The 24,720-nt window shown below is 37.7% G+C and overlaps 1 protein-coding gene and 1 pseudogene across 1 annotated transcript in view; both read left to right on the forward strand.

Moving 5' to 3' along the window:
* The first annotated feature begins 1,998 nt into the window (after nt 1–1,998).
* Nucleotides 1,999–24,720, forward strand: part of TSPAN13 (tetraspanin 13) — a 30,290-nt gene continuing 7,568 nt past the window's right edge. The window contains exons 1-5 of the mRNA XM_016139465.2: nt 1,999–2,253; nt 21,327–21,494; nt 22,157–22,237; nt 22,887–23,000; nt 24,304–24,417. Coding sequence (XP_015994951.1) covers nt 2,191–2,253; nt 21,327–21,494; nt 22,157–22,237; nt 22,887–23,000; nt 24,304–24,417 — 540 coding nt within the window. The 5' untranslated portion in view covers nt 1,999–2,190. The remainder of the gene's footprint in view (nt 2,254–21,326; nt 21,495–22,156; nt 22,238–22,886; nt 23,001–24,303; nt 24,418–24,720) is intronic.
* Nucleotides 5,782–5,900, forward strand: LOC118611030 (annotated as a pseudogene).

A 24,720-nucleotide genomic window follows, 5' to 3' on the forward strand; every position in this document is an offset into this window, starting at 1 on the left:
TCAACTAGTTTCTCTTTATCCCTCTCTATAGCAGTCTTCCTTCTACAGTCAATCCACAAGAGATAAAAGCAACTATGGAATTTTTCTTTCTAAGAATGTCTTATTATTTCCTAGGTTTTAGTTTCTTTAGATGTCTTTGGAGCCTCAGTTCTCTTAAAGGTTTTTTAAAAAGCTGTGATTTTTGTAGCTCACCTAGTTCCTTAACTAGTTGGTGTGAACTAATGTCTTTTGTAAAGTTCTACATCCCAATTCTAAAGAGAAATCCTTTATGTTCATTTTCCCCCCTCAATTTTCAGTAGTTTCTCAGTTTTCTATATTAAAGGCCACAACTTCTATCAGAGAGCTCTCCTACAACTATAGCTTGTCCCTGGCTTCTGTAACTGCTCTCCAGACTTAAGGGAATTCACAAGTGCCCGCTGTTGCTGGGTCTGAGCTGCTTCACCATCATTGTTGGGTTCCTTTAAACTTGTCCACACTTTTGAAAGTAGGAACTTTATTAAACTCTTCTCAATTATGCTATTTGAATGAACCATTTTCTTCCTGTCAAATCCCTGACCGATAAGGTGGCATTTCTCTGAGAAAAAGAAAGAGATTAAACCCACAGGGAGATGGCAGAGAATATTATGAAGAAAGCAAAAAGAGAGTTGCCATAGTTGGTTGACTAATGTTGAAGTGGCGGGAGTGTTGGCGACATCCAGCAATGGGAACAGGAAGAAGCGATCTCCTTGCTAATACATCTTCTCTGGTAAGCCTCTGGCTTTTCAAATGGGCTAGAGGGCCACTTTCTAGATTGAATTTTGGACTATTTCTTGGTGTATACAAAAAGTTAATTTAATGTGGAATACAAAAACCAATGAATTAATGGAGCCTTCTTGATGCGGTGGGGGCTTTGGGTGGTAAGGAGAGGTTAGATGAGGAAGCAGAGAATTCCAAGGAGATAAATTATTTTTTTCAGCTGTAAGTTTTATTAAACATATATTTAGTATTTGTTATCATATAATTTACTCAACACTTACATGAATTCTTAGGTTTCATGTAAGTATCTGAAAATGCGTCTGTAAGAACCTTTTTTTGGTAGAAGGTACTAGGAAATAACCAAACCTATTGGTTTATCCTAGTGCCTGGAATACAGTAGGTATTCAAAAACTGTTAGATCTACTAATACTACCTAACATTTATTGAGCACTTACCCTGTGCCAAGTATTGTGCAAAAAGTACACTAATGACACACTAACATTTCAATTTACAGGTCAGGAATCTGAGGGTGCAAGATGCATTTCTACAATAGACACTCAAAGTGATGATGAATTGACTAAGGTGAAGATTGTGTCACTTAAAAATTTTCACAGTTATGTGGAAAAAAAGTTTATTGGAAATCAGTATTAAAAGTCAAAAATAATCTTTCTTTTGTATGCACGTATTCATAGTTTATTAATATTTTGCAAACCCCTGTAGGATAAATCTGACCTGACGAGAGCCACAACGACGTTACCCATTTTCTGAGAGAAGTGGAGATTTCATTCTCTCCTTTTACTCTTTATTCTTTCACTTATTACTTTCCTTTCATTTTTTTTTTGCACTTCATTCTCTCTTTTAAATCTTTGACATCCCTTTACCGCTTCATTTATGCCTTCCTTCCTTCCTTTACTCAAACAAGGACAGGTTTAATTTTAAAATCTTATTCAAAATGGTGCCACGTCATCCGCCGGGGTCGAGAACTGGGAAGTGCTGTCACGTTTCTCCCGGCCAGCGCGGATCTCCGCCGGGCCCCACCCTCTTCTCCTCACCTGCTCCCAAGGAAACGACAGCGAGGCCGAGTCACACGCTCTGGCCTCCGGCTCCCTTCCCCTCGCCCCAGGGCCGCCCCGCCCCTCCCGGATCCCGACTGGCTGAGCGCATTTATTTGCATATTTCTACCTTTGTTCCCTGCTGGCGGCCAATCAGCGCGCGGGGCGAGGCGTTGGTGCTGGGCGGGGCTCGGGCTCCAGCTGCAGCTACCGCAGGTTCCCGAGCGAGCAGGAGCCGCAGCGGGCGCGGCGCGCATAGCTGTCCAGGCTCCCGACCCCCCGCCGGTGTCCGCGCTACTGTCTCGCCTCGGCCAGGCCCCGAAGGCAAGGACAAAGAAGGCTGTCTGGGAGGGTCCGTTGGAGCCACATTTACCTGCAGTTGTCGGAAACTACAGGCTCCAAGATGGTTTGCGGGGGCTTTGCGTGTTCCAAAAACTGCCTCTGCGCGCTCAACCTGCTCTACACCGTGAGTATCCCGAGCCCGTTCCCGCCCGCCCGGGGGCTTTGCACCTGCTCCGGTGCTCCTTGGCTTCCCTGCCTGGCCAGCGACCCTCTCACTTCATCCCGCGCCCCCTTCGCGTCTTCCCACGCTGTGCGCGCCCCGGGCCTCGCCATCTGTCCCCACTGGCGACCTGGAGCCGGCGCTTGTCGCAGTCTCTTCCCTTCCTTCATTGTGAAGCTGCCGTCTTTCTGGCTCGCTGGCCGCGTCTCGGCCACATTGCTCTACCCCGCCCCCTCACCCACCGCCTTGTTTTTCAGTTATTTGACCAGACCATCCCACTTTTCTCTTCTGCAACTCCCAAACCCATCTGGGACGGGTTTGGAGGCGGGAGAGCCGCCTCGGGATTGAAGACCGTTTTGCAAAATAACGTGGTGATCTGAAACCGACAAGGAGGCATGTGGACCGTGTACATCTAGGTTAGCTCTACGTGCTCCTGTGATTTTAATTGAGGCCACAGAGGAGGTTCACAGGATATCCGCACCTTCCGAAGTTTGTTTCGTGCTTACATAAAGGGATGTCTTTTTTTTTTTTTTTTTGGCTAGCTTTGTTCATACTGTATGTCTTTCCCATATGTCTCCCCGCCTCTTATCAATATCCTAACTCCATTTTAAGCAAAATCTTCCAGTAAATACGCGAGCCTCCACCCAAGTCTTTTCTTTCCCTGCCAACCAACGTGGGCCTTTTAGTTTTAACGTTGCAGTCTTGTCTTTGTGATTTTAAGGCGCTATTCTGGGTGAACCAGAGAATGGGAAAGCAGGTTGCCCTTTATTGATTGCCTACCACGTCCCAGGTTTTACATAGGTGATTTTCATTCGTCACACTGGCAACCATCTGAGACAAGGGGCATTGTCTAAATTTTATTCATAAGATAACAGACCAAACAGACCAAGAAGGGTCTTAATAAATTTACATAACTGGTAGCGGACGAGTCAGGAGTAGATGGTCTCTGGCTGTAAAATCCAGATCCTTCCACAGGCTCTACCAGACGGAAAAAACTCCCCTCTAATGTCATTATTTCTCCATCATATAGTCTTGCTCCCTTCTATAAATACACCTGGAGTTTTTCAACACCCACCCTGAAAACAAACCCAGCGCCCCTGCTAGCTCGGCCATCTGTGCAAGCTTAGGTTACATCTTTGGAATGGAGAGGCTGCCTTGTGGTTACCAATGGGAGAGAGAGGCTGGGTCACTTTACCATTACTGATCCTTTGTATGTGAACTTTACCATTACTGATCCTTTGTATGTGAACAGCTTCGAAGGCAAGACAGAAACTAGAATAAAGTATGCTTTTTTTTTGGTTAGTTAGGAATCTAATCAACATGGTTACAAATGATAGACTTGGGGGAAACAATGCTAGAACACCTGGTGATACAGCTCCTTGTAATTGGAGATCGTCACAAGTTTCAGATCAAAATCCACCTTTACCTTAACTTGAAGCATGCTTATTACATTGATTATTAAGTAAACGCTCACCAACTCTCCAAGTATTTCCTTTTATTAGCATAAATAGTCTTCTTAGAACATCAGATTCTCCATTTTGTACCCTGTCCTTTGGCCCACCCTGGTGATTTAGTCACCTATATACCAGACGCTTAACCTTATAGTGTCTGCGTACGCGCAGTAGAAGGTCTACCTTGCATACTTACATGACTGAGGGGTCTTTCTGTATAGGCTAATGTGCAATGTGTATATTTTTTAAAACAGGAAGTTATTTTTAAATCTAGTTTTGTTGCTTTCAAGGTATATCATTTCTAGTTGTATTGACTGTATCAGGAAAGGAAGGAGAAGGGTGATTCTAAAGGAACATCTTAAGACTTTTATCTCTATTCTAAATTTTTGACCTTAAAAGTATATGCTGTTTTAATAACTGTGCAGTAAAACTTAATTGGAAATTCACAGGACTATAAGCCCTTTCACCTTTTAGACAAAAGGATATTTCTTTGAATGAATTAGTTCTTACACAGTGTGAACAAGCTAACATAATTTCAGCAGTTTAAATGGGAGATGAACACAAAGTAAAAGTTGGACCAGGTCTTAAATAGATGATGAAAATGTTCCACAGCTATTATTTGATTCTGTATTTTTCCTGATTGCTCTCAACATTTTTTTCCACCCCACCCCCATCTCTCAACATTTTAAGATTAAAAATGAAAGTGGTTAGGGCGGGGTCGAGATGGAAGACTTGGAAGGCATTTTAAGGCAAGAACAAGAGCACCTTTCATAGGTTCTAATTCTACCTGAGTTACTGACTCTAAAATGTGCTCCAAGTCGCACAATTAGGTTTGAGGTCATGTCTTAAAGTGTTTACCAAAATCAGGGTTGCATATCGGAGTAGCAGCAGTAAAGGCCACAGCCTGCCTTAAGCGTCATCTCTCTTGTGATGATGCATTTTCTTGAGGAACTTAGGACTCTACCAGCCTAACTGTCTTACATACTCAAGTGGCCTACTAATGAGCCTGTTATTAGAGCAGAAATTCTTATCAGTCTAGAAAGCGTTTCACTAAAATAGGTCAGAAGGAATGTCCACCAGGCTTATCATGGACATTTGATCACTAACCAAAGTAGCAGTTAATTTTTGTTGTTTATGGTTTGTTCGTTTTAATAGGATCTCTAGTAGTGAGCAAACTTTTAAGTGTAGTGAATATGAACAGTCGATAGTTATGGGACTCTTCACACATCTTCATGGTGTCATAAGAAAGAGAATGACTTGATTCAGAATGTCCCACTTTTAAAGAAACTAAACAGTTTCTTCATCTATAAATATTTATTGACTGCCTACTATGTGCTAAGCACTGTTCTCAGTCTGGGAATATAACAGTGAAACTGAGCTTTCAAATAATATGCTTTTGTGAAGCCTCTTTTTTATTTACTATCTTTCCAAGTATGATCTTAAGAGTTGTATTCAGTGGATAAACATTCACCTACTGGATGCACTCTGCTGAGAACTGTGGGAAATAATAAACACATACGAAGGCAAATACTTACTCTGTGAAGACAGGATCTACTTGAGATTCATGGAGTAGGACAATTAAATATGTAAGGAAGGGACTGACTTTAGGTACCAACATTTAGGGGAAGTGTTTCCTGGTCACAGAAGTCAGGGGACTGAAGGTATGATTGGATTGGGGAAATGTAGAAATAATGTGTGTGTGTTTTGTTTGTTTGTTTTTAACACTTTTTAGTATAGAATACAAATTAAAACTACTCTGGAAAAACAGCTTATTTTATCTTTAATAGTTTATGTTAAAATAATTTTGGTTGAACATATTTTGACAAAGTGAAAAACAACTTTTTCAAATTATACTTAGTGATTCGTGGGGAATTTTAGGAAACATGAAATAAGTGATATATTCTAATATGTAACATTTTGAAGATTTATAATATATCTCCTTGTGCTTCTTAAGCAAAGAAGAAAAGACTTGGGAATTGCACTGTTGATATATGTATGTGTGTATATATACATATAGTTTTAATTAAGAACGTAAGAACCAGTCTATGCCCATGCCACCCTGAACAAGTCTGATCCCACCTGATCTTGGAAGCTAAGCAGGGTCGGGCCTGGTTAGTACTTGGATGGGAGACCACCTAGGAAGAACAGGTGCTGTAGGTGTAAAAAATAAAAAAGTAAGGGATTATAAACTGACATGATCCTTGCAACCTGTGAGGTCAGCCAAGGGTTGCCTCGCCTAAAAAATAAATAAATGAAAATAAATAAAAATAAAAAGAATGTAATAACCAGAAAATAAGTTAAAATATGGTCATAAAATGAGATGGGCAATTTCAGAAGTTTCAGTTTTGTGTCTTTTTCCATATTCATTCTTCTAAAATTTTTCCAAGTTTGTTTTTAGCGATTTTTTTCTTTTCCAGTTTTTCCCCTATGCTTTTGAGTGCCTTGGGGAAAAATCTCTATGTAGCATCAAAAATTATATTGATTTATATTCATTCTAAGACATACATTTTTAGTATCTCTGATATTGGGTTGTCTTAAAATAGGTAAAACATACCATATTTATCTGATAAAATATCTTTATACACTATGAAGAGAAGCAGCACTGGATTTGAGAAGAAAACTCAAGTTTCAGTACTAACTCTACAGCTTGGAATGTAACTTTGGGTCAACATTTTATTTGAACTTCAGGTTTTTTGTTTGTTTGTTTTTTATTTATAAACTGGTGGTGATATTTTCTACTTTTCCCTCATAGAGTTGTAGTGAGGATGAAATGAGAAAAATGTGGATAAATGCTTTGAATGCACTACAGGAAAAAAATAAGTTGTTACAGCTTCAAGTGGAAAAAGCTGAATTATTTTAAATTTCTGAATTATAAACTTGCATGTTATAATGAAGAAATTTTCAAATTATTGGGATTATTAACACTTACAAGGCTCTTGTTAACTCAAGCAGGCCGTATGGAGTTTATACTCCTAAGATAGAAGTACTGTTCTTTCAGTTGTAAGAAAAAACATGACTGAGATGCAATAAATATAAATTTGGAATGATTTACCTGAATATTTTTTTTTGAGTCCTATTCTGGTAGACTGCTCTAATTTTGTTTAGTCCTAACTCCAAAATAAATGAAAAGAGCTAGTACTTAAGCTAAAGAAAAATCTTGTTGCAATTGCTTTTACATTTTTGCACTTTTAACCATTTTTTAAAATTGTCATTTTTAAAAATTATTCTTGTTTGATATTTTAGTGTGTGGGTAGTTTTATGTTTTTTCTCCCTCTGCCCTTGTTCAAACTATTGAATGAATTAAAAAAATAATTCATTTTTTACAGAACCTGGAATTTTCACATGATTTTGTTGTGCTGATATTTATAGAATGCCTTTGGGCTAACTGTAAAATTTCCTAACCGTTGATTTAAAAACACAGTAACAAAAGTGTGCCATTTATGCCATTTCTCACCTGAAACAGGATTATCAACTTCCACAAAGTTTAATTACATAAACTTGAGACATTTACAAAGAAAATTCAATTTTGGAAATATTATATTTCATTTCATATTTGAAAAATGAGATTTGAACATCCCAATGGCGTAACTTCACATACAGTTTTAGGTGGTTTAAAAGGGGGCCATCATTACTTCAGACACATTTGAGTTACTGGTGAGGACAGGCTAGGTTGAATTCCTCTTTTCTATTACATTTCACCTGAATTCATCCTGCAAACTGTCTTACCATGCTAAAATGAGTAATCCAGATCCACTTGTAATAATGGATGAAAACTCTTTGAAAATAAACCCAAATTCTTTAGCATGCCATTCATGATCTGTCACTGTTTGCTCCTCCCATTTGTATCTCTTTATATATTTCAGCCACAGAGGATTCCTCATGCATTTTGCCCTTTCTTGCTTTTCTGTCTTTACCGATCCTCTGCTGTCACCCTATAATGTCTTGCTTTGTCTTTGTAAAACCTTTTTCTTTAGTCAGAATGAATTGTTTCCTTAAATTTTCACTTGAGAATCTTCTTACTTGAATGCACCCCCGATTAATTCAGTCAGGATTTAGGGAGGGGGGGAGGACATATGGTTTTTTAAAAAAGCTTTTTTTATAGCTTTCTAGCTAATTCTAAATAACAGAGAGGACAGAGAGCCCCTATTGTAAGATTTTGTTTTACTTTGTCTTTGCTGTTGGCCATATCAACGCTCCATATTGTAGACAGCTTTGTGCTTGCATTTTTCTCCAGCTAGGCCATTAACCGTTTTTTATTTATTAAAATTATTGAGGTGACATTGGTTAATAAAATTTAATAGGTTTCAAGTGTACAATTCAATAATATGTCATATGTATATTACATTGTGTGTTCACCACCCAGAGTTTCCTTCCGCCACCAAATATTTGACCCCCCCTTACCGCTATCTGACCATTAACCTTTTGTTGGCAGAGATTGTATGGTGGCTCTCTCTTTGTTGTGTCTTTCAGTGAGTAGAATTTTATTTTTTTTTAATACAGAACCTATATTCTCTAAATATTTCTTGAATTTGCAAATTGGCTGCCTTCTTTTTCACCAGTGGTAAAATATATCTAATGGTGTATAAAAACGATAATTTTGACCAAGATTAAATCTAGAAGGCAGCTAGATATTTTAAAACATGAAAGTTAGCATTGGGTTAAAAATAATAAGTGAGAATTACCTTTATCTACTATAGAATCTAATAAATTTCTTGAAATATTGTTTTTTCTTCCCTCGTTGACTATTCATATACTTCTGAGGGTTTCCTGTAACCTTCTCTATGAGCAAATCCACTTCCTGTAAAATTGTACTATAATCATAGTTGGCTAGGGTTCTTTATATTATTCATTTGCTATATTATTATTAGTCTAATATAAATGTTTCATAAGTTGAACCAAATTTTTCCCCTTTTATTTATTCCTATAATAAATATTGATTGAGCATCAACAGCAGTGAACGAAACCAAAAACAAGACATCCTGCCTTCATGGATCTTACGTTTGTGGGGGGTGTGGGGGAGATGGATGATAAGCAAATAAGGAAAATTGTACATCGCATTAGGTAAAAAAATGCTATGGAGAAAAATGGAGTAGGATGAAAGAAGAGTGGTGAGGCAGCGGGGTATGTAGGGGAGGATAAGTACACAGTTTTATATGTGGTGGTCAAGATTAGCCTGGTTGGAACAAAGACTTGGAGGAGATGATGGACAAATATCCGGGAAAGGCATTCAGGGAAGAGGGAATGACCTTTGAAATGATCCTGACGGAGGAGTAGTTCTGGTTTATGCGAGGAACAGAGTGAGCAACGGGTGGAGTGATAAAAAATGAATCAGAAGTTCTGGGACCCAAATTGTGACGTGCCTTCAGAGTACTGTAAGGATTTGAGTTACATTACACTGAATGAAATGGGGAGCTCTTGGTGTCTTTGGGCCTGATTTTCATTTAAAAGTTTGTCTGGCCCCTGAATTGAGAATAGATAATAGATGGCAAAAGTGGACGCAGCGAGATCAGAGATATAAGGCTATTGCAGTAATTTAGGCAAGAGGTGATGGAAGCATGGACCAGTACGATGGCATTGGAGGTAAGAGAAATCATCAGATTTTGGTTGTATTTTGAAGGTGAGGCCAACATAATTTCCCGAAGCAGTATAAGAGAAAGAGATGAGTTATAGATTTCTCATGATTTATGGTCTAATAACTGATTGGATGGATTCACTATTAATGGGAGTGGGGAAGACTGTGGGTAGAGCAGGCTTTGGGAGGAAAATAAGGGGTCCAGTACTAGTTGGGATGTCAATCATATACCCAAGCGGAGATGTCAGGCAGCAGTTAGATAACAACAATGGAATTCAGGGGAGAGGAAGAGCTGGAGGTTTAAATTCGGGAAGCCATCAACATAGAGAATGGTGTTTACAGTTGAGACTGGATAAAATCAGTGCTAGGGTAGATGGAGAACGGTGGTCGTCCATGGATTGAACTAAGAACTCTCTTAAAATCGAGTTTTGGGAGACATAGAAGAGCCAGCAAAGGAGCCTGAGAAGGAAGGGCCAGTCAGGTGTGGGGAAGACCTAGTACATTTTAGTGTCCTCAAAGCCAAGTGCAAATCGTTTTAAGGAGATGGAATTGAACATGTGTTAAATGCTACTAAGTAAGATGAGGACTAAGACTTGATACTTGAATTGACTAATGAAGAAGTCATCGAAAATGGCAATTACCCTTTTATTTTTCATGCTACAAACTATATGCCCTTCAGCAGTAAGGACTTGCTTTCCCGAGTGCCCGCTCAGCCCTGGCATATGGTTGGCATTAAGTTAATTGAGTGAAGGACTCAGTGCAAGGCTGCTTTGCCCATTACTCCACTTCTTGTCTCCCAGACTGCTTCAAAGGGGGAGGGGAGAGGGTGGGTTGGAAGTTTGTTGGCTGGTGTGGATGCCACCTCAAACTAGTTATCCTTGGAAAACGACAAGCCAAGATTCCTTACATTTGATCCCCTCTGTATAATTTCTTCTCAGAGGATATTATACGCTATTTATTTTGTGCCTAATAAGTATAAAATCTGGCAACATGGAGAACAAAGGAAGATGTGACAAACACATTTCAGGCTTCCTATGTCATTTGAAAAATGAAAATGAAACGAATAACAGGTCTTGGCTTCGACACTAAATGCCTGGATATTTAGCAATATGTGGATATATTTATAGAATTTTCTGATCTCCATCCAGATGTTTGGCATCATAGAAACACATGCTTGATCATGCTTGAATTGTTCTTCAGTTTTCCACATTAGGCAGCAGTTCAGAGAGAAAGTTCAAGTGCAGATACTCATCATGAATGTTGATACATATAGAGGGCAGATTGTCTGAGGCCTTTGTTTTCTTTATACATCTGTGGATGCTGTGTGTCATTTTGGTGGTGTAGTCGTAAATCTTATTCCCATTTTAGATTTACCCTCCAGCACCACCACCACTTCTCTCTTTTTTCATACTGACAAAACGAAGCATTTTTAAATAATTTAACTGCAGAGTCGAATCCAGTTTTTCAAATGTTCTACATTCCTACTTCATCCTCAAAGTGATTCACTTACTCTGGTAGAATTGAGATGCTCAGAAAAAAAATGTAGCTGTTGTAGAAATAATTCAAGTCTTTCTTTGCATCTTGTTTTTGAAATGTGGATATTTGATGAAAGAATGAAAATTTTTTTATAGGTTATATAGAAAAAGAATAATCTGGAATAGCCTTAGGGTAGATTTTTTATCTCCAAATATTGTATAGGTTAAGTAATAAGCATCTATTGGTTTTTAAAGCATAATGAGCAATATCATGAGCTCTTTCATTCAGCAGTATACTTTGAGTACCTCTTCTGACCAGGCTCTTACCCAGGTGCTAAGAATGTCAAATCAACATGTACCTTGACTGTATGACACTTAAAGTGTAGAGGGCTCATCGGAAGAATTCAAAGTATGGCTGGAGGTAGGAAAGTCTGGCTGGTAAATTACCTCCCGCGGTAGTTCAGGCCCTCCACATCCTTGGATTTGTCAGCCTAGGATTTGGACTTTATTCTAAGATTAGAAACTAAAGATAGCTAGTGTGGATGGGTCTGACCTGATCTTATTGGCTTAATAAAAAAGACCATCAAAGACCACCCTGTTAGAAATAGAGTCCGGCTACAGTTAGAAACTCAGCTACTGCTGTCTAAACAGTAAGCTTTAGTGTCTTCATGTAGCAACATGAAATGTCCCCAAGTCAGTAGTCCAGGTGCCCAAGCCAAGCATGTCGTCAGGGTCCCAGTTTTCATCTGTTTTATTGCCCTGTCATCCTTGGAATGTGTCATCACATTATATTTGTAATTCTAGGCATCATGATTTGTGCCATGCCAGAAGAAAGATGATGCCGTAAAATGCTTTCCCTTATAAAGCTGTCTTTTTTTTAGGGGGGAGCAATTTAATTGAGGTATTGACATACAATAAGTTGCACATTAAAGTACAACCTCTGCTCCCAATCTGCAAGTAACCATTGACCTGCTCAGCAGTAAAATTTTGGCTGGAGTTAAATTTGGTAAGCTTAGGGAAGGTGTTTGCAGAAAGATGGCGTAGGACATTTCTCTGGCTCATCGATTCCCTTGCTGTTTTATGTTTAAAGTAAGGTGTAAAGAGCTCTTTTCAGCTATTAGGGAGTGCTCCTATTTTTAAAAAGCCTATTGAAGATAAGGGAACCCTTGTACACTGCTGGTGGGACTGCAAATTGGTACAGCCACTATGAAAAACAGTATGAAGGTTACTCAGAAAACTAAGAATTGGTCTACCATATATGTTCCAGCAGTCCTTCTACTGGGTATTTACCCCAAAGACTTGAAAGCCCATATCCAAAAAGATATTTGCACACTGATGTTCATAGCAGCATTATTCATAGTGGCCAGGACGTGGAAACAACCGAAGTGTCCTACAATAAATGATTGGCTAAAGAAGCTGTGGTACATATATACAATGGAATATTACTGAGCTGTAAAAAGAGATGAAATACTACCATTTGAGACAACGTGGATGGACCTCCAGGTTATCATGCTAAGTGAAATAAGCCAGACAGAAAAAGCTGAAAATCACATGATATCACTTATATGTGAAATATAAACCTAAGAGCAACAAATGAATAGGACAAACAGAGACTCATGGACATGGACTGACTATAGGCTAGTGGTTACAAGAGGACTATAGAATAATGGTTACTAGTGGGGTGGGGGAGGAAGGGGGAGGTAGTCAGGGTAAAGAGCATCAAATATAGGGTTTAGGGGAAGGGCGAAGTGGGTAAAGGGGATTAAATATATGGTAGCTGAAGGAAACTGGACTTTGGGTGGTAAACACACAATAGAGTATACAGATATCAAATGATAATGTACATTTGAAAATTGTATAATTGTATTAACCAATGTTACCCCAATAAACTTAATGAAAAAAAAAAAAAGGAAAATGTATGCAATGAAAAAAAAATGGGATTTAAGACTAAACCTTGCCTTGGGGGCTAATGTTTTTGACCTGTTTTTTCATTTGCTAAATAAATTATATGCTAACTCAAACAAATAATTAATAAAAATAAAAAGCCCATTGACAAGGTGAGGATTTGGAGTTATTCTAGGTACAAAGGTGGTCACAGTGGTAAAGGTAGACAAATTTGCAAGTATTAAAAAATGTCTGATAAGTTCTTGCAAGATGGAGCTTATACTAACCAGAACTCTTCTTAGGTAATAGATGAGCTTTAAAAATGTGTTGGCAAGATAGTACAAACTCTTAAAAGAAATATAATTGGGATATCCAGTAGTTGGCAATTCCTTCGTCATTTGAAAAGGCTAGTGTAGTGGTTTAATACTTCATCACCCACTGAAGCTGGATTATGAAGAGCATTATGCACAATGTATTTTTTTCTTTGTTCTGTAATGGCTTTGCATGTATCAGTCCAAAAGGTGCATAAATACATGTTTATTAGTTTTAAAAATTTTTATTTGCTAGAATGATCTCAAAGATAAAGGCTCTTCATCCTTTCTTGTTTTCCTACTCCAGGCAATGCACTGAGTGGTTGTGTGTGAATGTAGGCATATCTAACAAAATTTCTAGGTTAGATAGAAGAAAAATGAAAAGCAAAAAATGAATATAGTAGTTGACTAATGGAAAAGTTGTATGAGTTAGAGGACTTTATTCTTTTATGCATGACTGTGCGGCCAGATCTCATAGGGAGTAAGCTAAAGAGATGCTTTTCAAATGCATCTTGTTCTGGCTACAAAGCAAAAACTATAATTTTATATGCATTATAATACTGTCTTTAGTATTACATCTCATTGTCTAAAATTACTTAAATATATTGTTGGGCACTATAATATATAATCCTACAGCAAGAAAAAAATGTACCAAGCAAAAAGTTTGCCAAAGTTCCACCTCTGTGTCATTGGGCATGTCATTTTGCTACTCTAATTTATCATCTATAAAATGAAGTGACTAGATTAAGATCACTGGCCATCGCTTTGTGTCTTGGCCTTCTGTGAGTCTGTGCTCTCCTGTGAGCCTTTGCTGAGAATTGCTCGGTCCCTTCCACTAGCACCACCTGTTTAGAATCTACCCAGCTGTGTACCATTAGTATTGCCTCCACCTCCTTCTTTTAGGATTTGCTTGCAGAAACAATGCCAGTTGTAGACACTTTTATAATCTTGATTTGATGTGATTATAGCTTTTGTAATCTCTCTTATTATTAAATTGTACACTTGAAACCTATATAATTTTATTAAGCGGTGTTACCCCAATAAATAAAAAAATACAGTGCAACAGCAGAAAACAAAACAAGATAAAACCTCTTTTTATATGATTCGCTTTTCTTTGTTGTAAAGAGCAAACAGGAAAGGTTGGCACTTCCTGCTCATAAAAACATTGCTATCAACGAGTTAACAGATCCATAATCTGTTTTTATCAAAATTCTGTCTCAAAGGAAGGAAACTATTTGTCATAGGTCTAAATTTACTTTCTATTACAATTGGTCTCATAAGCACACTGTTATTATTGAACAAAAGATTCTTGAAGTTCCTTTGTCTACCATGTTCTAGTGACAAAGGCTTTTAAATTATACAGAATTCTATTGAAATCTAGAATTTTTAGATTTCTAGTTAATAATCCCATTCTCTTCATCATAATCCCATTCTCTTCAAAATTACAAACCAACCATAACATAATTATCACTACTCAGAAATAGTTTCATTATTATCTTTAAAGGTTCCTTTTTAGTAAAAGTTAAAGAAACACTGATAAATCTATTTAGAGGCATATCATAAACTTTCAGGTATTATTTTTAATTTAAAAAGTGAATTATGACTACTTGTGGGAGGTTGTTATAATGTGTTAGAAACACCAGTCACACGCAAGAACATAAGAAAACATGTTATATTCAATTTTTTAATTTAAAAAACCTGATATATTTTGGGGAGTTATCAGAAAATTGATTAGCTCAGGTAAGTTTATGTTTGAACAGTTTCACTGTTGTAGTAATTAAAAATTTGTTTTGTATCAGACAATTAAATCTATCTTCTACTTTACAGATGAGAATGTATATTTGTATGAATGTGTGTGCTTGGGAGTTGGGTATGAGAAAGGGGCCGTGGGTGGTGTTTTGTTTCACACTTAGGAGTACCTGGGTGTGATGGACCTAGAACTTTGCTTTCTGTTATAAATAAGTGGAGATTCAACAAATTATTGCCTACTGACTTCAGACATATACCACACTCATGTGAAAGCCTTCTTTTCCTTAAATGGTTGCAAATTATAGAAGACAATGTGAGCAGTACTTGAAAATACACAGATAAGAATAATGTGAAATATTTGAGATACAAATGAGATCTTGATTTAAATAGCTATTTTGAGGAATAGTGAAAAGAAAGTTTGGATGAGAAGAGTTGGACCAATTTACAGAGGAAAGCAAAGTGGAAGAATTTAGAATTAGTGCCCTAGGAAGAAAAGGGCTGTTACATTTTCAAGGTTAGTTTTAGTCAGGAAATATTTCATATGCACAGAAAATAATAGGGTAGATTCTTGTGAACCTAACAGCCTGATTTCACAGATGCCAGTGTTTTGCCATGTTTCTTTTTAAGAAGTTGAGTTAAAGGCCCACTTTCCATCTCCTTCCCTATTTTTGCCCTCTTGAAAATAGTCATTATCCTACAATCAACATTTGTCGTTTCCATGCATGTTTATTTTATAGCAATTTGACCTATTAATCAACCATAAGGAATATACAGTATTGTTTTTCGTGTTGTAAAATTTATATAAATGATATGTTTTATCAATATTTGTACAGTTTTATTTCTCTTGTATTTGAAGTTTATCAACTTAATAGAAATAGATCAAAATCATTCGTATTCTACTGTGTGGAATTCACCAGTTTATGAATCCCCTAGTCATGATATTTGAGGTTGTTTTCAATTTTTTACGAGTACAAAGGCTGCAGCAAAAGCTTAATACATGTCTAATTAGGGATGTGGTAATTCTCTTGGGTATCAACCGAGAAACAAATTGCTGGTTTAGTAAGGGATATGTATCTTTGATTTTTCTAGGTGCTGTCAAATTTTTCTGTAAAGTGGCTACAACAATTTACACTTCTACTAGAATGTCATGTCTAGATTTTCTACACTCTTGATGCCATCAGCCTTAATTATTGCCAGTCAAGTACATGTGAGATGGTATTTTATTGTTCTAATTTTTATTGTCCTGATACATAATGAGATCTAACATCTTTCGTGTGTTGATTGGCCTTTTGGATTTTTCAGTGAATTGCCTTAAATGTCCTTTGACTACTTTTCAGTGTGCTTTTTGTCTGTTTAAATTGATTCGTAGGTGTTCTTTAGCATATGTGTGTGCTGGAAATATCTTCTAGGCCTATGCCTATCCTACATTTGTCTGGTGGTTTTTATTGTACAGAATTGAAAATTTTTTAATGCGAGGTATAGTGTGGTAGGTAAGAACATAGAATCTGCAGCCAGACAGCCCGGATTGGTATCCCAGTCCTCTTCCTTGCCGTGTAACCTTGGTCAAGTTACTTAATGTCTCTGTGCATAACTTTCTTATCTGGAAAATGGAAGCAATAGCACTCTCTGCCTCTTAGGGTTGTCGAGATGATTCCTTGAACAGTAAGTGCCATATTAGAATATTGTTTGTGCCTTTTGAGGTTTTTGTTTAAGAAATTCTTCTTTAACAACAAGTCAAAACAGTTTTCTGTATTTTTTCCTAAAAGTTAAGTTTAACTTTCTGTATTTAGTGTTTAAGTCTATGGCGTGAGGTAGGGACTGCTACCATCCTTTTTCAGAATGAGAAGGTAATGGTCACAGGGCTGTTAATTAAAGCCCACTCTTTCTCTACTGATTTAAAATTTCATCTCTTTCCAAGCTTGCACTTTTGGCTTATTTAGATCTGTGTCAGTTATTGGGATTTAATTACTGAACCATTACAATAAGTTCTGATATGCGTTTGGATGATTTTTAACTTTTTTAGTCCTTTTACTTTTTTATATATTTAATTTACTAATGTTAAAAACAAAGCGCATTCAAAAGATGTAGAGTCAGACTCAGATTTTGCAGAGCATGGTGAAAGCATGACAGACAGTTTGAGGCAGATGCAGCCACTGACAAAGGTTGATTCGTTGCCAGAAGCATTTCTTGTCCACGGTGGTGGTGAAAGTGCAGCGGACACAGGCCTTTGACCTTGAGAGTGCTCTTTGGTGACATTTACTCCTCCATGTGAATTAATGGATCATTGTTTAAAGTTCCACCCAAAACTTTATTGAGACTTTGACTAGAAATTTAATTTGTAGGCTAAATTGGAGGTTAATTGATGCTTTATTATAATGAGTATTCCCACCTGTGAACATGTGTATCATTTCATTTAATTTAGGTCTTTATTTTGTGTTCTTCAATTCATTTCAGTTTTCTCCCTGAAGATTTTGTGATACTACTGTTAGATTGATTTATACATACCTTATATTTTGGGGGCCTACTACAAATTGAATCCTAAAAAAAGGAATTAAAGGGTTTTTTTTTTTGTTTTCTTCTGCTCTGTTTAGCCTTTTTTCAAGTCTGCATTTTAAAATATGGTTTTTTTGTATTTTTTTCCGTTTTAGTGACTTGAAACATTAATTTTAGTCTCATTCAGTTAATTTTATTACCTGAAGTTCTTGGGAGTGCTAATTTTATTTTGCTGTATCTTTTTTTGCATCTTTTGTGGTCGATTTTTTTTTCTTATGTGTTTTGTGATTTTTGATTGACTACAGAGTTTTTATTTTTTCTTTGAAAATGGTGTGAAGGCTGGGATCTGGAAATGTTCCTTTCGAGTCATTTTGGATTTGCTTTTATGAATCTAATGCCATCACTGCCTGTCATCAGCTTTTATCCAAATTGCTTGACTTGAAGATTGCTGCATTCCTGGGTAGTGTACAGTTTCAAACTCTGGACATAGTCATGTTAGGCTTGGTGTTTCTATTTCTTGCACAGTGCTTTTTGTAGAGACTCAAAACATCTTTGCTGTCTTTCTGGGTGTGGCGATGTACTTTTTCTATAACCCATTACACTGAAAATACAGCTTTCTGGAGGTCTTAGCTATGCAAGGCTCAGTTCCACTTCCCAATTCTGCCTGGCATAAAACTGAAGTACTTCCCCGCGAAGGGATTTTTCTGATCCGGGAACTCTTTCCCACCCTCTCTTGCCCCGCCCCCCACCCCATAGCACCAGTTGTATGCTTTTAGTTCTGACTTTCAATTCTCCCTTCCTTCCTAGCATGTGGGAGTTTTGCATAGTTTCTCTGTGCTCAGCTATTTATTTAAATAAACTATTACAGCCTTTTTCAATATTTTAAAGTGTTTGTGGCAGGAAGGAGTCTGTGGTAACTCAGTTGCCCATGTTCCCAGAATCTTCTGTGGGTAGCTGAATAAGGCCCCTGCCCCACAAAAGTGCACATCCAATCCTTGGTTACCTGTGAATACGTTACCTCACATAGTGAAAGGGACTTTGAAGATGTGATTAAATTATACATATTGAGATGTGCCAATTATTCTCAATCACCTGGGGGAGACCTGTATTATCACAAAATTCCTGGTAAGGAGGATGCAGGAGAGTTCACTCAGAGAAAGAGATCTGCTTTGGGAAGTAGTAGTCTGAGAGATTTTAAGATGCTACAGCACTGGCTTTGAAGATGGAAGAGGCGTCTTCAGGCCAAGGCATGCAAGTAGCTTCTAGAAGTTGGAAAAGGCAAAGAAATGGATTCTCCCCCAGAGCTTCTAGAAGTAATGCAACCTTCCTGACACCATGAGATCAGCCTAATGAGACCCATGATGGACTTCTAACCTCCAGAATTACAAGAGAGTAAATCTTTGTTGTTTTAAGCCATTAAGCTTGTGGTAACTTCTTAAAGCGGCAATAGGAAACCGGTACTGTCTTCAGTGTTTTGGGAGAAGAGGTACCTGGTATTAGTGATGGGGATCGACTGAAAACTGTATTAGAGACTCAGCAGAGTGAATTCAGTGAGCAGTACTGTTGACAGTTATGTAAAAGGGTGTTGCTTCTTTCTTCCCCTACCTAGGGGAAAAGTAAATCAGAGCAGAGATACTTGTGAATGTTTTAGATAATATTGTTAATAATAGCATAATCCCTAGTCTGAGACCCGAAACTTCCTTGTAGAAGTAATAAAGTGCCCTCTTTTAGTTGTAGATATTATTTTTCAAAGGGTAAAAGATTCTCATTATTAATGAACCTGTAACTTGGTGGCTGAGAGAGTGGAGAACAGTTTCTCATTTTGCCGAAATGCTGCTTTTGTGCACAGTGGGTGTGGTTTGCCACGAGGGCGCCGACAGGATCCCCGAATAAGTCACTGTAACTACTTGGTAGGGATTTGATAGGTGGTAAAATATCAGACAGCTTTCTAAAACAGTTAGTGGTTCCTGACTTGTCCAACGGCCACCTGCCCTACAAATTTCAGACTTGCTATCCCCCACAGTTGCATGGGCCAGTTTTTTAAAATAAATCTCTCTTTCTCTAAGTATGTATTCTATTGGTTCTGTTTCTCTGGAGAACCCTGGCAAACAGCAAGTCACTGTGATGCGTAGGAAGTGTAGACCATCTTCAGTGTTTGGTACCACGCCGAGGTGAGGATGCTAAGCTAAACATAGCCCTGTCGCCTGACTGAGGTGAGGCCTGTTCCTCCATCATCTCGCCCTTCTTTCTTTACACCTCCTCAGGCTTCTGACTTGTACACCTCATTCGTGTACAATTCGGGTACCACAAAGTTAGAAATAAACTCACTTGTCATGGAGTAGAGGACTTATTCCCATTCCAAGGTTGTTTGAAGTTGTGAGAAGATTGTGAATGAGATAAAAATGAGGCAGAAGCCAATGGACCTATTGATAAGAAGCAGTTAAGAAAATGAGAGGGACTGTGCATATTTCTTGGTAGAAAATTTTGTGAGAATTTTTTTCCCTTTCCCCCCTCAGAAAATAAAACTTTCTGTGTATTAATTTGAATGGAGAATACCAAATCCATAACTTGGTTCTGTCATGCTGCAGTTTCATGCTCAGTTTGACTCATATCCCTATGTGTTGTATGGAGTTTTAAATACCAAGACATTTAAAATTCATGTCAAATAAACTATGATTACATGTATAAAAAACTGCACATTTGAGCATAAAAATATCCATTTGAGCGAGTGGCGATTTGATATTTTGAAGTAGTTTTCGTTAAGCCTTGAAATGGTGCTACAAAGTACGTCTTGTATATTGTGATTCCTCCCAGCTAGATATTACATGGTCACCTTACTCCAGGAAATGGTTGACCCTCCATTGAGTTGCAGATCCTGTCTCCTTCCTGTCCCCCCACCCCCATCCCTCCTACATACCCATTTTAGCTCTATCTTCTATCAGTTAATTGTAATCTTTACATGGCATGCTATTTACTTGTGCTATTTCAAAGAAATAACTCTTGAGTTTTACAGGTAATGGTTGATTTTTGAGGCATGTGTTCTTCTTTGCTTGGTTTGTTTCATAAGTATATACATAACATTATTGGATATCAAATAATTTCTTCTTGTTCAGTATGCCATTTTACTCTAGCTAAAATCTCTTATACTCTTTTCATTCCAGAAATTTTAATGGTCTCTCTCTATAGTTGACCCTCGAACAACGTGGGGATTAGAGGTGATGATCCCCCCGCACAGTCAAAAATCTGTGTATCCTTTTGATACCCCCAAACCTAACTACTAATATCCTACTGTTGGCCAGAAGCTTTACCAAAGACAGTTGATTAACACGTATTTCATATACATATTATATACTGTATTCTTACAATAAAGTAAGCTAGAGAAAAGAGAATGTTATTAAGAAAACAATAAGGAAGAACAACTACATTTACAATACTGTAAGTAATTGAAAAAAATCCACATGTAAATAGACCCACACTGTTCAAACCCATGATTTTTAAGGGTCGGCTGTATATGAAATTTACTAGAATAGATAATGACATCTAAAGCAATTTATTTCAGCAACAACCCTGTGAGAAATGTTTGTCTGTTCCCAATGGCCAGGTTCTATGATAGGTTCTGGGGAAATGGGTGAACCGATGGAGTCCTTGCTCTCCAGTTGCACAGAGAAGGGACAGATTAATTTAGTTTGTTGGTGACTAGGAAGGCATCACTGACATTACAGTCCAGCTGGAGTTTGAAGGAAAGGAAAGTGATTTTCACGTGAAGAAATCAATATCTTGGACTGAGATCTGTTGGCATCTTGAAGGTTTGTATATGCTATTATTTCAGAAGCTTAAATAGAAATCATTTAGGCTTGGTAAACCAGATGACCTCTCAGGCTCCATAATAATTTTATAGGTTATCATCAGTTTTTTTAAAAGCATGAATGAAAATTAATATAATTCGTTAAAATAATACTGCCTTCTGGGATCTTGTGTGTATTCTAGTATTGAGTATTAGCAATCATCATAAGATACTGACTGCCTGAAAAATATGTTGACATTATTATACCAAACTGACCTTTTCCCTCCTCTCTCCTCTCTTTTTTGGTTATTTTTGCAGTTGGTTAGTCTGTTGCTAATTGGAATTGCTGCGTGGGGCATTGGCTTCGGGCTGATTTCCAGTCTCCGAGTGGTCGGCGTGGTCATTGCAGTGGGCATCTTCTTGTTCCTGATTGCGTTAGTGGGGCTGATCGGAGCTATAAAACATCATCAAGTGTTGCTTTTCTTTGTATCCTTTTTTTTAAAAAAAGGGGGATTTTTACTCCAGTTGGGTTCGTTCTTACTTATTTTGATTAATATTTAATAACTACATCTAATTTTAAATTATCATTACGAAATTGTCCAACAGAAACTCCTAGCAAGCCCTATGTGTATTTGTTCAATGAACATTAGAAATATTTCTTAAGGTGAAATTATTCTGTGTTTTATGTATTCCCACCCTCTGCTTTTCACATCGTGAAGAATGTATTTTGCAAGTTTAATATAGTCCTGTTAACGTATTGCAAATTCAGTTACATTGACTGATTCAGTGACCTCTTGGCCCTTTCCAAGCTGTTGATATTTGGTTGACAATTTCACAGTGATCTAAATGTTTATCTGTACTAGGTTCCTATTTTATATAAGTAAGAATTTTTATTTTAACTTAAATGAAATTCTAATAGATCACCTTTTAGTTAAATAGTGATCATTATTGTCAGTATTTTCCTACATGAACTTATAGCTACAGTGTATTATCGAAATAAAAATATGTGTATTCTTTTTGAACTTTCTCTAAGTGCCTTTGGTTCTGTTTTCTGGGTTAATTCTTTCTAGTGCATTCTAAAGTTGTCAGTACCTCTGTTTTATGTTATTTTAAGAGTGTCAGGAAATAACCTTAACTTTAATTCTCAGTACATGATCATTCTCTTACTTGTATTTATTGTTCAGTTATCGGTATCATGTGCTTGTTTAGCCCTGAACAAGGAGCAACAGGTAAGCAAAGACTTCTTCCTTGTACTTCATTATGCAACATAGTATGCGAGGGAAAAAAGAGGGAGAAATGATTGGACTGGAAATAATTTCTTCTTGCATAGAATGCCATTTCACACTACCTAGCTAAAATCTTTTGTTTCTGATCGCATTAGTGGGGCTGACTAAAGCCCTAAAACTGTTGCTATGTTTTTATATCTCTTAAGTAGGATTTTGCCTGCACCAGGTAAAAAGTGCTACTGCTAACAGATGTTCACCCAGTCTTTTCTCACCATTATACAATGAAACATTTACTCCAGAATGTCTGTGGTTCTATTTTAGCAATTACTCTCCAAACTCTATAATTTATAGAACAATATGGGTCTCACTCTTAGGGCAATGGAAAAAATTTCTTGTTACACTCTGAGGAGGATGCCTTGCAACCAAGTGCTTCCTTTAAATTGCATTTAAAATGTAAGATTTTTTTCATTGTTGGATAGAAATAGTTCCTTAATTTTTGTTGCAATTGAGATATAACCCTTTGAAAAGTTTTAATGGTCTTGTAAAGAGTATTTGTTTTAGATACACTCAGTATTAGAAGTTGCAGGCTGTAGATCTGTACGTTTTGTGTGGGATGACACATTTTAATGTACATATTAAATGCATTTTCTAGGGTCAGCTTCTGGAAGTTGGTTGGAACAACACAGCAAGTGCTCGTAATGACATCCAGAGAAACTTAAACTGCTGTGGGTTCCGAAGTTTTAACCCGAATGATACCTGTCTGGCTGTAAGTGCAAAGTATAAAATATTTTTTTGGAGATGTATCATGTACAAAGTAATATTGATGAACATGGAAGAAATGGACTTTCTGATGCAGAACTTGTATTTTTGAAATGCTTTACATATGCCCAAATTATATTCCATGTACAGCACTGTGTCATTTGTCCTCAAAGATCCACTTCTGAGAGTACTGAACATTCCAGGGTCCTGCCAGACACAGATGCTTTCAGTTCTATGTCCTTAATTCCCCCCTATTCAACTCCTCTTAGAACCACGTTGTGAAAGAGAAATTCCAGCAAAACAGCCTTAGAAATTCAGAGGAGATGTCTAAATATCTGTTTTGAGACATGTCAGGGTGGTAGGAGGAGAGTGGGGTCTATATGAAATTGGGCTTCTTAACTAACTAAACCTAAACATCCCCATCATAACTTCTTGCTCTTTCTCTCCGGGAGCTGAGCTAGTGATGGACCAGTTAAAACCATCCTTTTGTCTCAGGCCAGGCTCCTGACCTCCAGATTCCAGCCCAATCCTATATGAGGCTGGACTTGGAGCTTGGCTCTCCTAAGAAGTTCATGTGTGTTACTGTTCTGGGGAAACTCCTGTTACCCCGTCTCTGAGCCATGGGCTAGATAACCCCTCAATGAAGCCTTTTTTTGTGAGATTATTAGTTTTCGATATAATAGATTATTAATTTTGCTGCGTAATACATTATCACAAATTTAGTAGCTTGCAACAATACCCATTTATTCACTCAGTTTCCATGGGTCAGGAGTCTGGGTATGGCTTAACTGGATCCTTTGCTCAGTCTCTCACCAGGATGAAATTAAGGTGTTGGCTAGTGCTATAATCTCATTGGCGACTTTGGTTCCTCAGTGGCTCTTGGCAGAATTCAGCTTCTGGTGGTTGTAGGACAGAAATCTTGTTTTCTTGCTGTGTGTCTCTCAGCCCCTAGAGGCTGTTCTCAGGTTCGAATTATGCAGCTATCTCACAGTGAGGCAGCATCAAAGTCAGCAAGATAATCTCTCCTTTCTGTTAAGATGGTGTTTTATGTGAGGCAGTGTAAACATGCGAGTGACTCTCCATAGTATTTAGAAATCCCATCTGCCCTGAAGGGGGTGATTATTCAGGGTGTGGTCGGTGGGGTGGAAATCCCGAGAGCGAGAGCCATCTTAGAATTTTAGACACTACTAAAGAACCAAGGCCCCCAGTTGGGTACAGTACTCCAGATACTAATTTTTATATGAGTGCAGTTTTTATCTGCTCTTTATAAATGTACTTTGAAACAAATTTCTTTTCTCTAATTGATACAGAGCTGTATGAAAAGCGGCCACTCATGTTCACCGTGTGCTCCAATAATAGGAAAATATGCTGGGGAGGTTTTGAGATTTGTCGGCGGCATTGGTCTCTTCTTCAGTTTTACAGAGGTAGGTGCAAATAGCTCAGTATCTTCCCTCCGTCGTCATAGGGTTCCTGTTTTTTTATGACAGGAGGGCATGACTTTTTACCTCTGTTTGCCGTTCAACTTTCAGAATGTACTGATGGATATTTTCATTGAAAACTGGTATTGTAAAAGAGGATCCCTGGCTTGAAGTCAGAAGACCTCACAGATCTAGCATTAACTTTATATAGGGTGAAATGCTTGGTCATTATATGATGTAAAATGTAACGAACAAAAGACATGAAGAGGTTAGACTGGATATCTCTAGGGTCTCTGAATCTGTTTCTTG

Source organism: Rousettus aegyptiacus, unplaced genomic scaffold (assembly GCF_014176215.1).
Source record: "Rousettus aegyptiacus isolate mRouAeg1 unplaced genomic scaffold, mRouAeg1.p scaffold_m13_p_13, whole genome shotgun sequence".
NCBI classification, from domain to species: Eukaryota; Metazoa; Chordata; class Mammalia; order Chiroptera; family Pteropodidae; genus Rousettus; species Rousettus aegyptiacus.